This window comes from Mauremys reevesii, linkage group 11, assembly GCF_016161935.1.
Source record: "Mauremys reevesii isolate NIE-2019 linkage group 11, ASM1616193v1, whole genome shotgun sequence".
Taxonomy (NCBI): domain Eukaryota; kingdom Metazoa; phylum Chordata; order Testudines; family Geoemydidae; genus Mauremys; species Mauremys reevesii.
Window position 1 is genome coordinate 19,410,539 of NC_052633.1, and position 13,641 is coordinate 19,424,179.

Consider the following 13,641-nt stretch of genomic DNA (forward strand, 5'->3'; position numbering starts at 1 on the left):
GCAAGTCATTTGCCCTCTCAGTGCTCTCCTCTGCGAAATGGGGATAATAGCACTGACCACCCTCATTCCCTCCCTGGGTTTCTGTGAAATGCTTTGAGATCTACTGATGAAAAGCCCCATATTATTAATTATAAGATTACATAAAACTAGTAAAATGCAGATAATTTCATATCCAGAGCTATCACGACAGACTCATTGGCTGCGGACATCTGCTTCAAATGGTACAGTCAAAAGAACAGAACGCACAGGAAATAACATTCCAAAATCTTGACTAAAAAAAGTCATTATGCCCCAAAGCTATTTATTCACTATTGGCAACTTCATCTGCTTATTCTTGTGGGAATGATGCTGAAGGTGCCTCCAGAGATTTTATTGTTACCGGGTCTGGGGTTCCTCACTGATTTTTCACAGATTTTTTAGAATTATGGGACTGAGCCAAAGCCCTCTGAAGTTAAAGGCGGCTTTCCATTTACTAAAGCGGGCCTTGAAGCAGGCCTTATATGTGGACCACAGATACTTGTTCCTTCAGAGAAGGAGCAGAAGCCCCTAACTGCATAGATAGCCAGGAATACTCAAATTTGGTGACATACAATGTAGCTGAGGAAAGTGAAAGATAGACATGGACTCTATTTTGGCTCTACCTAGGGTGACCAGATGAGAGGAACAAAATATCGAAACACATGCGCGGGGGTCGTGGCAGCGGCGCTTGTGGAGGAAAAAAATGGAGTGCCACCGGCAGAGCAAAACAAAACACAACCTCGGTCGGGATGCAGGACAAAGAACTAAATATCAGGAGAGTCCCAATTTTATCGGGGCGTCTGGTCACCCTAGCTCTGCGAATCCCCACTGAAGTTTATGGGATGGCATGGGATGTAAACCAGGGCAGAATTTCACCTTCAATACCTCCACTTACCCATACTACATCTCAAATGGGCATAATATGTAATACTTATTTCACAAGGATCTTGTCCCAACTTAAATAACGTTTGTAAAGTGCATGGTGATCTTCAGATGAACAGTGCTGTAAATGCAAATACCGTATATACTCGTTCATAAGCCACATTTTTTAGCAAAAGAAGGGAAGCACCAGAGAAGGGGGTCGGCTTATGAACGAGTATAGAGAGGGAGAGGTGGGACACAGCCCCTTCCCCCAACAGAGGGAGCAAAGAGAGGCAGCACAGCCAGCAGAGCCAGAAGGGAAAGGCGGGGCCAGAGTGTCTTCTGACCACGCTGCTCTCCCCCCAGCCTCCAAAGCAGCTGCAGCCGTGCTGCTTGGTCCCGCCCCCCAGAGCAGGCTGTGGCTGCACCGCTTGGCCCGCCAGAGCAGGCTGTGGCCGCGCTGCCTAGCCTGCCGGAGCAGCTCCAGCCAGGCCAGTGACATCCAGATAAGGTGGGAAGGGATGGGGTGGGGGTCCCGGGCTAGGGGTGGGGTCATGTGGGGGGTGGTCACTGGGGTTACTCCCCTGACCCCCAGCTTCTCCCCCCCCAAAAATTTCCCCACCAGTTGTTGTCCCAGCCAATCAGGGTAAGCAGCTGGTGTGCCGGGACACTTTGTTTACTTAGGTTTACCTCTGTGCCTGCGGACGCTCGAGGTAAACAAACCAACCATCTCGGCCCACCAGAGGCTTATCCTGATGGCCCAGGAGCTAAAGTTTGCTGACCCCTGAATTATAGGGTCGGCTTATGAATGGGTTATAAAAATTTTCCATTTTTACTTATCCATCTTGGGGGAGGAGGGGGTCGGCTTATAAATGAACCGACCTATGATCATGTATATACGGTATTTAGTATTATATCTACAATATTAATTGAAAGAAAGGGGAAATAAAGAATTCATAAAGATGGATCATTTGATATGTGTTTGGCCACAAGAACAGACAACCCTCAAGTCCTACAGGTAAAACTCACCCTGCGTCCCAGTGACATCCAAAAGTTGCCCTTGAGGAATAATCACTTGTGCCATTCCTGGCTGGGTCGAGGGAATTACATGTAGCACCTGTCCATGTTCTGACTGGCTGGCAACAATCATCTATTAAAATAAGAATTAAAAATACTTTGTAATACTAACTATATAGCATGATCTGGTTAACCAGTTTTCAGTGGCATTCGCATGTTTTGGTTACTACCAGAATAATAACTACACCGCTACCTCGATATAACGGCACCCGATATAACATGAATTTGGATATAACATGGTAAAGCAGTGCTCTTGGGGGCGGGGCTGCGCACTCCGATGGATCAAAGCAAGTTCAATATAGCACAGTTTCACCTGCAACACAGTAAGATTTTTTGGCTCCCAAGGACACCGTTATATTGAGGTAGAGGTGTACCTTTGAACTTGTTTTACATTTGCAGAGTAATTTGATTTTACAGTATGAGAAATTTGAGAGGTTGTTTATTAGGAATTATAGGCTAAAGAGAAGAGCTGAATCTTAAAATTTGACAGTCCACTTTAACACTCTAAAATACAGTATGTGTCATTGATTTCTAACTGCTCAAACCCTTTTAAAAACTTAACAGTAAGCTAAAAATAGAGAGAAGCAATTGTGATTTTGTTCTGACATCCAAACAGCCTTGTTTGAAACTTTGAACACTGCAACCAGCTCTACTGAAAAAGATTTTTAAAAATATTCACTATCTGAAACAGAAAATCATTGCTGTTTCCCTAAATTAAAGTTAGAGTCACTTGTGAGGCATTGTTATATGCAAATTAATCAGGGGAGAAAGGTAGAAGGGGTATATTATTGGCTGACTTACCGCTGATGCCATATGTCACGTTGCACTCCATATGCTTTCTGAAAATATGCTTGGAATGTGAATATAATGTAACTGGAATATACTTCATGCAAAAGTTTTCTTGTAAGGTATCAATACAAAGCTTATAATCTACTGAGTGTGTTCATCCTATTTGTGTGAATGTATCATTCTTGTATCTGTAGCTAGAAATATGAAGTATTATTCTGAAGTTCTATTGTAATTATGCAGTGTGGGGGCCATTAATGGTGGTTTAGAATCTGGATGGCTTCCATTGACCAGGACAATTGGTTGTAAATGGCTCTGTTTACTTGTAAGCCTTCCTGTGTTCCTGTGAGTCAGGCCGGAAAGAATGGAGGCTTGGGGTCTCACAGGACATGTGACCATGTCACCTGGTACTGGAATCCATCTTAAAACTGGTGCTTTTCCATTTAGAAGGAAGGGTGGGAACCCAGAGAGAGACAAAGGATTTCCGCCTTGTGCCAAAGATATAAAAGGGAGTGGAACAGAACAAAGGGGAGTTAAGTCATGAGAAAACCCTTAGTTACCACCTGAGCTGGAATTAACAAGAACTGTACCAGGGGAAAGGATTGGGCCCAGACTAAGGAGAAGTCTAGTCTGTGAAAGAAGCTTACTGGAACATCTCTGCGCGTGACATTTACCCTGTATTTAGTTTCTTAAATGTATTAGGCTTAGACTTGCGTGTTTTGTTTTATTTTGATTGGTAACTTACTCTGTTCTGTCATTACTTGAAACCACTTAAATCCTACTTTTTATACTTAATAAAATCACTTTTGTTTATTAATTAACCCAGAGTAAGTGATTAATACTTGGGGGAGCAAACAGCTGTGCATCTCTCTCTATCAGTGTTATAGAGGGCAGACAATTTATGAGTTTACCTTGTATAAGCTTTATACAGCTAAGCAGTTTTTGGTTAAAGTCTTCAGCTTTTGGGGGTATGGACCAGACCTGGGTCTGTGTTGTTGAGCCAGACACGCTAGTCTGCTGCAAGGCAGAGTTCTAAGCCCCAAGCTGGCAGTGAAAAACAGGCTCAGTGGTAGTTTCAGCACATCAGGTAACAGTCCCAAGGGGGTCTCTGTGACCAAACCTGTCACAGTGGCGTAGTCAACCAGCATCTGTGCACAGTTGATTGCTTTGAGACACTTGTAGTGATTTTAAGTGAATCTTAAGTGTGCTGGCTGGAGAACAGACAAAGTGATTACTGGTTTGTTATTTTCTGTTTGCTTATTTCGGGTAAGAGAAATAGGGACAGAAAAGTAAGCAAATAAGTAAGAGTGAAGACGAGAAGCTAGAACTACACAGGTTGCAAATTGCCCAGGAAGGCTGAACACTGGGCGCTGGGAAAGTCCCTGTTAACTAAGAAGCCCCTGAGCTGAGTGGATTTCAGTTTCAGTGAACTGCAGTGAGGCGTGGCCCAACCTCTGGGTCTGTGCTGTAGCTGACTGGAGTGTTTAATTCCGCAAGACGGGAGTGGAGGGATGCCTGTTCTGGCAGGAGGGTTGTTCTCTGTGGTATCCCAGCTCACCGAGCAAATGGAAATTGATGCGCAATATGCACAGCTGCCATAAAGGCAGAAGCAGCCAAACAAAGGGCTGCACACCAGCAAGCACTGGACTTAAAAAGACTGAAGCACAGAAAGATGCTCAGGAGGAGAAGAAAAGAGAACTGGGTAGCAAATGCCCTATCCAAAAAAAGGAATTTTAGATGTACTACCTCCGCCATGGACAATGTCGCTGGCAGTAAGTTCAGGAGGAAGGTGTGACATTGCACTCCATATGCTTTCTGAAAATATGCTTGGGATGTGAATATAATGTAACTGGAATATGCTTCATGCAAAAGGTCTCTATAAACTTTGTAATGATACCTTACAAATCTACTGCGTTCACAATTCCCAACATTCAGCAAAAGTGGCTCATAGGGTAGCAGTAGAGAGACGAGGAGGAAAGAGTAAGCAGTAAAGGGGAGAAAGAAGAATGGGAGCTTTGAGGACTGTTCCCACTGTGAGATGGTCTTCTATACAGTTTGAGAATATGATGGTAGCACATTAGATTTTTATGAATTAAAGTCAGTAATGGCTTAACTCAGGATCTGGAGACCTCAGCAGAGGCAACTGAGAACTAAATAAACCACTCTGAGAAGCATCATCTTGTTCCCAGAGTCTGAAACATTTTTATATAGAAACTCTAAACCACTTCAGGACATTGTCCTAAACACTGTTCCTCTTTTGTGAGCTCAGCAGGTGTGTGGTTTTATATGTACTCACCATCTGTGTACTGGAATCCCCTAGTGACTGTAGTTCATATAGAGGCTGGCCATTCTGGTCTACCAGATGGAACTCTTCTGTGGAAAGAGGTTGCGCCTGGGATAGCTGCACTGGTGTATTCGATGACACAGACGAATTGTCTGAAACATGCACTGTGATGGGCAAGACTGCTGGAGAGTCATTCTGTTCAAAGGATGGATCCCTGGAATCCATGCAGGTTAGATGCTTTTACAGGGAAAAACAGTGAAATATACCTTAATCTTAGTATCAACTTGTTATTTCTATTTTAAATAATAATTTAAATATATTTTATACATATCTTGCTACGTTTCATTCTCATAGGGAACTTTCCCCCCAAGTGTTCAAGTGTCTATTGGCTAGTGATTTTATTTTCTGTTCCTGCTTCCACGATGAAAATATTATATTCTGCCTCCTAAAATAATCACTCTCTGCTACGGTGAAGCAAAACCACTTGTACCCAAGACTTGCTTCCAAAAATAGTTACATTTCAAAATAAAATGCTTGGATCCACCCAGAAGACTTAAAACCAAGAGGGCAAAGGTTTAAAAGGAAGGGGGGAGGGGAAAATGAGCTAATATAATTTTTAAAATCTCTAGACATTTTTAATTCAAATTTCTTAAAAATGCTACTTGAGTCTCAAATCAATACTTTTTCATTTTTGGCTGTCAATAGAACCACAACATAGAAATTGACACAGTATCTTTGTCAATTTTTTTATACAAATATGAAGCATGGAGGCAGTACAAAAAAGTAATACAATGCATAAGCTCCATATGGCAAGACTGAGAATCAGTGGGCTATGTAAACATCTCTTAAAAATCTATACTTATGATCTCACCAAACCTGTCAAACTTGGTCTAGGGTTATAGCGCATTCCATTTTCGTTTGGCAGCTATCAGCTGAAGCTAGGAAGCTTCTGCACTATTAGCAATCTGGGTACACTCAGAAACAATACTAGACTGAAGGAAAAATATGTATAAGAACTCCAAAGTAGACAGCTTTCTTGTAAGAAACCCATATGATGGGGTGTTTTAATGTCATCTGAGCAACCTAAAAAGAAGAGTGGAATTTGCTTAACTTCTTCCAGAAATCACACATTCATTATTTTCTGAACCTTTATGACCTAATCACTAGTACAACAGAAAGTTTGTTAATGACGAATTCTAATAACTGGAAAAATGTTTCTAAGTTCTATATGCAGGTCAGAAACTGGCCACATAGCATGAAAAATCTAGTACCCATTGTTGTACAATCAGTAGACAAAAGATTTGTGGCTTGGGGCCTATAAATAAATTAGAGTAACGGCAATGAATGCATGGAACTATTTGTTTTAAGATACACCGTATGGTACAGGGTACACGATCACATTGCCAAAAGAATTATTTTAAATTGTAGAATTAACTAAGAAACACATATGTATGTTGTCTGGATTAAAGACATTTTGATTAGAAATATATAACTACAGTCAAAATTCTCACACCTCAGTACCTAAAGTTAGACTCCTACATCAAAATGTGCACAAATATATGCAGCCTAATGTTCATAAGTGCTGAATACCTGAAGCTCCCACTCATTTCAATGGGTATTTCCTTCAGTGAAATCTTTCAGTAATGTTTAAAATTAAAAAAGTTCAAATACATCCATTGAAAGAAACAAAATGTTTTTATGTGATTTTCTAGCTTTGCTAACAGAATGCAAACTGATGAGAATCACACCAGATATTCACTCATTCCAAATTAATCTGTATTAGAAATCAATGTAAAGACAGTAGTATATGTTGTGTAAAGCCATTGTGAAATAATGAGAGAAAAACGGATTGCTTATTGATGTGCAGGGTAAACAGATTATTATGTTGTAGACTCTTCACCGAGGATGGAAAGAAACCAGCTTCAAACACAGTCATGTCCCAACTATTCTCTCACCTGAAACACTTGGCCATCTGTTTCCGACTCTCCTGTACTATTACAGTTGACTACCAGTAAGTCATTAGATGTTTCCAGGCTGACGTCATGGTCAACTCCATTTTCTTCCATTACAGGGCAGCCTGGAAAAGTCACAGTACTTTAATTCAGCCTCCCATCCAGGATGTACTTTTACCTCATCCTATAGGTCACCGCATTTATTTTTTATTATTTTAAAATGTAGAGCTTATGAACTTAGGCAAAGCCTCATTCCATTTTAAATCAATGGCAAACCTCCCATTGACTTCCATGAGACTGGGATATAGCCCCTGCTTCATAAAGTGCCAAAACTTGACATATCTTTATTCAGTTCTCACCCAAGAAAAATGTCAATTGATTTCTACAGGATCATGGATAGGCTCTTACCTCAAAAAGTTTTGCTTTAGTAAGACCGGCAGATTTTGATCCATTGTTTGTGCATATATGTAGTTTTATACAAAAAGTGACCATATACATTTATATAATTAGTGTCTTTCATCCAGAGGGATCACGAAAGCACTCTGTAAAAAATCCATTAGTGAAAATTTTATAATGAACACACAAGAATTGCTTCACCCATCTCTGACATGCAGCCAACTCTGAAGTGAAACAACTATTTTAAAGTACTGTAATACTTAACAACAGTGTCAGAATGAAGGCAAACATCTATTCTGTTAATTTACCAGGGGCATTTTTAGGCAGGAAGAGTGCAGTTACCCAAACTGGAATTTGGCCAGGACCATGGGATGAACAGAAAAAGTGCCAGAGGCTTTTAGAACTTCAGTTGTACCTCTAATTCCACAGAAGGCACCCCCAGCAGCAGTTTCCCAGAACACAACATTCAAGCATACAAAGAGAAGCGATACCTACCACTTTCTGCAGGACCTACGTTTTGCCTGGATTGAGCACTTTTTATCTTATACAATGATCGATAGAACACCAAGTGAGTTAATTCATTACATATGTTAAAGTGTACCACACACCATGAAATATACATGGCATAAAACAAGGCCATCTTTGTAGAAGACATTTTAATTTTGGTATCCTGATTTTTTCCAAGAGTTTTTTCCTCAAATAATTTTCTTTTAATAAGAAAAAGTATTCCACGGTTATTCAGCTTGCATATTGTACAAACTTTACACATTCGATCAGTTTCACCAGTGCGGCTGATAAATTGCGTAACTGGACCTATTTGGCTTTGCCTTTCAGCCTCTATTTCCTTCATCAGCAGAGCTTCCAAGTTCCATCAGGTTAGCTGGTAAATTTTTTGAACATAAACATTCAGCCTGTTTAGCACACAAGTTCATTTGGCTAAGCCACACGAGATGGATGGAAAAGGAAAGCCTGACCTATTTGGCTTTTGGAGCTAAGTGAATCATCCTTCAGAGATAAATTCTTCCAATGCATTTGAACAACATTTCAACTTCAAACATTCATCTTTAAATTTATTTAACCTATCTTCATCAAACTTGGATTTTTTTTAAATTCTCAATTACTAGAAATTAGGAACCTGTCCTTTTGTATAGTATCTGCCATGTTTAAACCAGGTCACAGAGGGAAAGCATTTTTCCCCCTCAACACTCCCATACCTCCAAAATATTTGAAAACAGTTAGCTTAAACTTTCAAAATAATTTCACTTATGGGGCTGAGACCAAATATGGAAAGTTTCAGCCACAGATACTAAGGATGTCAAGAGCAATAGAAAACATTGAATGTAAATTGAATTTTATTATTAAATGTATTATTAATCTCTCTAATAAAAATAGTAAAATAGGGTATTTTAGTCTAAGCAATAGAATTTAGTCTTTTGAGAAAAGTTAAGTGCACTGTCTGCAAAATGGCTTTCCACAGATGTAATTTTAATCTCATTTAGGAGTAAATAAATATTTAATAATAGATTACAAAATAATAGTTGCTATTATGTTCTTCAAATCAGACAGTTCAGTTATACACATGTTGAAGATTTTGTCTGGGTAAACTAGTATACCCAAATAACTCCCTCTCCCTTTGATGCAGCATTTACAAATCTGGAGTATCAAATATCTGGATTCTTTAAAATATATCTGGATTATTTAATACATACATTTATTTTATATTATAAATTTTACAGAATGTTGAGAATGAAGTTCTATTTTCATATTGGTTCCTCTATTGGCCTTTTTGTGTGAGTATGAATGAATTTAATGTTTCTGTAGTGCTGGATTGAAAGTAGAGCTCTCTGCAGGTGTGTCAGATAGGTACTGCACAAACATTTGCTGTACCCTGCCAATAGGCCTCAGCTCCACCTTGTAGGGGTAAAAGTGTATAGCCAATGGCTCTGTCTACAGTATGAAATTTAAAATGTACCACTGTTGCTATCACTGGTTCAGTTCTATAGATATAAATACTGGCAAGTGGAAGTGCGAGCATAGGCAAGGTGTTGACTGGCATCAGCGTTTTAAACACTGAGAAATATATACCTGTTCTGAGAAGAGTTACACAACATGAGACTTAAAATAATAGCTACCACCTAGAATCCAGTTGTATGCTAGTTCTCCCAGTTGGCAGTGAAGCTGAACCACTGTAGCTTTGATGAGACTTTTTAGTGAAGGGGAAAAAAAGCCTAGGGTACACAGAGACAATGCCCGTTCAGTCCTTTATTACTCTGATGAGACTATGGTCACCAATAGCAGTGGTTCTTTTAGTAATGTGCTGTATGTTCTTGCCAACTACTTTGAGATCAGCAAACTTATATTTATTGCGTAGGACACCAAACTCTAGAGAGGGACTGGGAACCAGCAAGATGGAGATGAATTTTTTCCTCTTTACAGCCCAGTTAACCCTCAGCAAACTACAGCTGTGAGACCAGTATTGTGACACACTATCCAATATTTTTATAAGAAGCTCTTACTGTAGTCAGAACACGATTTTTAAAATTTTTATAGGTTTATTAATTTTTTTCAACCAGAATATTTTTAAATTTATTTTGTGTATTTTCTTTTTTCCAACACTTTAGAAATTTATATGACATTTTTAGGTATCAATTAATAGAAACAGTAACCTGGGCATAGCAAGCAGTGGTTCCCAATGAGTGGCAGTTCCAGACTGAAGTGACTTTAAGTTCTCTTACCAAGTCTTGCTCCTGTTTTCCATAGATCTATTATTGTGAGGCCTCCTACTGAAGGCAGTGAAAGAGTGGTCCCTAAATACAGATGAGAGCACTAAGATTTAGAACTGAACTTCTAATTATTCTCATGACTACAGTATTTTAGTTATAGAAGAAAACTATGGCTGTGGCTACACTTGCATTTCAACCAGCGCTGGGAGAAAACTCTCCCAGCGCTGTCCTCCACCTCCCTGTGGGGAATAACGACAGCGCACTGGCGCTTTGTAGCGCCGCAATTTGCAGCGCTGCAGAGGGTGTGTTTTCACACCCTGCTGCAGCGCTGCAAATTTGTAAGTGTAGCCAAGCCCTAAGTCACAAAAGGGACAGGTTATTCCACTGCTCTGGCAGATAAGCATGCTTTGCATAAGAAGCATACACTGAAAAAACAGAGAGGGATTTGGAAAAAGACAAAGACACTTCTTGAAATCTGTACCTGGAGTAATACAAAGGAACAATCAAATTTGATATGTGCAATTCCATATTTTCTGGTACCAGTAAGAGAAGTTATGATGAGTAAATACCTTACTGTTGATCTTATTTCCATCTTATGATAGAAAAAAAAAGAGTTTTAAAGAAGTTAGTTATGTCTAGGGACCTACCAAATTCATGGCCATGAAAATCTGGTCTTGTGTGTTTTTACCCTATACTATGCAGATTTCACAGGGGAGACCAGTGTTTTGCAAATTTGGGGTCCTGACCCAAAAGGGAGTTGCAGGGGGGTCACTAAGTTATTTTAGGGAGGTAATGGTATTGCCTCCCTTACTTCTGTGCTGACTTCAGAACTGAATAGCCAGAGAGCACTGGCTGCTGGCCAGGCACACAGCTCTGAAGGCAGCGCCACACCAGCAGTAGTGCAGAAGTATGAGTGGCAATACCATACCTTGCCACTCTTACTGCTGCCTTCAGAGCTGGGTGACCAGACCGTGGCAGCTACTGATTAAGGGCCCAGCTCTACAGGCAGCAGCACAGAAGTAAGGGTGGCAATACCATACTCCACCATCCTTACTTCTGTGTTGCTGCTGGTGGCAGCTCTGCCTTCAGAGCTGGGCTCCTGGCCAGCAGCCGCTGCTCTCCAGCTGCTCAGCTCTGAAAGCAGTGCCTCCACCAGCAGCAATGCAGAAGCAAGTGTAGTAGTACTGCAACACCCCCACCAAAAAAATCTTTTTGGATCAGGACCCCCTACAATTACAACATCGTGAAATTTCAGATTTAAATAACTGAAATCATGAAATTTATGATTTTTAGAATCCCATGACTGTGAAATTGACCAAAATGGACCATGAATTTGGTAGGGCCCTAGTTATGTCATACTCAAGGAATCAATAGCAATATTGTCCCCAATTTTCCATGAAAATAGTGCTGAGTTATGAGAAACAGTTTGAGACAGTCACACAGCCTTGATGCAATTAAATGCCCCTTCAAAAGAAGTGTGTTTTATGAGACATTTCTACATCAACTAAATCATTAATAATGGGTACCGGTGAGAGTAAAGTAATTGAGCATATTCAATAGTCATGGCTTCTTGAATGAAAATGAATTACACTGGCCACACACATATTTGTAACATATGACCTAAATTTTCTTAATCTTTGTTGTGAGGGGAGCTAAGAAAGACTCAGAGAAACTGCTTATCCACTTATATGGTGCCTTTCATTTTATTTCTATAAAACTATAGAAATTATTCAGTAGGCTTTTTAAAAAAAATTGTGGAAAAGCTATTGCTTAGTGTCTTTCTGCAATTATTAACTAGGTGTACAAATTACAGATATAAAAAACCAACAAAAAAGCATTTACATCAATTACACTTGCAAGACATTGATTTTTTTAAAAAATGTGTTTCTGAAGAAAGCATATAAATCTTACTAATTTAAAACATCAAGACAACCCTTCCTTCTCTATGAGGTTACCCATAGAACCACCACACATTACAGACAGATACAGCTACTCACTTAGTCCATAACTAAGGAATCAAACAGATGCAAGGTAAACATCTTTCTCCAAAATACTGAATTCACTTATAAGTACAGTACTTTTTTAAAATCCACCAAATTTGATTTTAATAAAACTTTATTTTTAGATGTTGTGTTACATGAACATTAAGGTTCACCAAATCACATCAGTAAATCATCAACAGTGAACAAGTACATGAAACATACCCAAATCTTATACACCAGTAACTCAGTATCTCATAGAGAACTGTACAGGATGTGTGCATACATGTTATACGCATACATCCCAGGGGCTGTGTCCCCAACTCTACCAGCATAATTTGTAGAGGGAAATGTCAAACAATGATGAATGGACCTGTAAATGTCTCATTGACATATACAGCAAAAGCCCTCCGCTTCAAAAGGAAGAAGACAGTGGATCTAGGCTTGATAACCACTCTTCCATCTCCCCATGGGCCTTAACCTGAACCCTTAATCTCTCTCCCCACCACCAAGGGTATAGTAGGTCACGACCTGACTCCAGGAGGCACAGCCGGTCCTGTCCAGAGCACCCCCCGCCCCGACAGACAGCGGGTCCTGTCCTAACTACCCCTCTCCCGTCCCCTCACTGGGGGGGCAACGGGTCCTGCCCTGATCCCCCCCTCCCTCCACTGGGAGGGGCAGCGGGTCCTGCCCTGATCCCCCCCTCCCCACACTGGGGGGCAGCGGGTCCTGCCCTGATCCCCCCCCCTCCCTTCACTGGGAGGGGCAACGGGTCCTGCCCTGATCCCCCCTCCCCACACTGGGGGGCAGCGGGTTCTGCCCTGATCCCCCCCTCCCCACACTGGGGGGCAGCGGGTTCTGCCCTCCCCTGTCCGTCCCCACACTGAGGGGCTGCGGGCAGGGTCCATCCCCCCGGCGGGGGCGAGGCAGGGCAGCGGCTCTACCTCTCCTCACGCCGGGCGGCGAGCAGCGCCGGCGGCCGCGCTGCCAGGACCTCCCGGCGGCAGAGCCGGGCCCCCGCCATGTTGGCCCCGCAGAACAATAGCCCCGGGGGGCTGCCCCCCTCCTCCGCGGCGCCGCCCCACAGCCCCCGGCAGGTCTGGGAGCCAGAACGCCCCGCGCGCGCTGGGGGTGGGGAGGGCAGGCTGGGCGCGGCTCCTCCCGCCTCGGCTGCCGCGAACCCTGCAGGGGAGTCAGGGAAGCGGAGAGAAAATTCAGAACGAGTCTACTCAACCTCGTCTTGGCTCTCGCAGGCACCACCATGGAGACAGCCGTACAGCGCAGGCGCAGCAACGCACTCCCTACCGTGTGATCTGGTCCCCACGGGCCACCGTACAACCCGGAAATAATGGCCCCCAAATGCCCTTACTGAAGCTTACAGGTTGCACGGGGAAGAAATCGCTACCCTGCTGTGAGGCGGCGCATGGCACGTTGGGAGTTGTGGCCTCTCGCGCTATGCATGCTGGGATTTGTAGTCCCGGGACACCTCGTCCACTGCCATTCCCGTGGGCCGCGCTGCATGCTGGGACTTGTAGTTTCCATGGAGCCTGCCGTAATGAAGGGTG

The 13,641-nt window shown here is 42.0% G+C and overlaps 1 protein-coding gene across 2 annotated transcripts in view; it reads right to left on the reverse strand.

The window, feature by feature from the left end:
- The window catches only part of CARF (calcium responsive transcription factor), a 50,678-nt gene extending 37,089 nt beyond the window's left edge, over positions 1-13,589 (reverse strand). Inside the window, exons 1-5 of one of the 2 annotated variants that reach the window (XM_039495931.1) lie at positions 13,311-13,589; positions 7,387-7,520; positions 6,982-7,103; positions 5,039-5,263; positions 1,909-2,029 (exon numbers count right to left, since the gene is read on the reverse strand). In XM_039495931.1, the coding sequence (XP_039351865.1) occupies positions 1,909-2,029; positions 5,039-5,263; positions 6,982-7,092 (457 nt within the window). In that variant the 5' untranslated portion in view covers positions 7,093-7,103; positions 7,387-7,520; positions 13,311-13,589. The remainder of the gene's footprint in view (positions 1-1,908; positions 2,030-5,038; positions 5,264-6,981; positions 7,104-7,386; positions 7,521-13,310) is intronic. The other variant, XM_039495930.1, reaches the window with a different exon arrangement.
- Between the last annotated feature and the right edge of the window lie 52 nt (positions 13,590-13,641).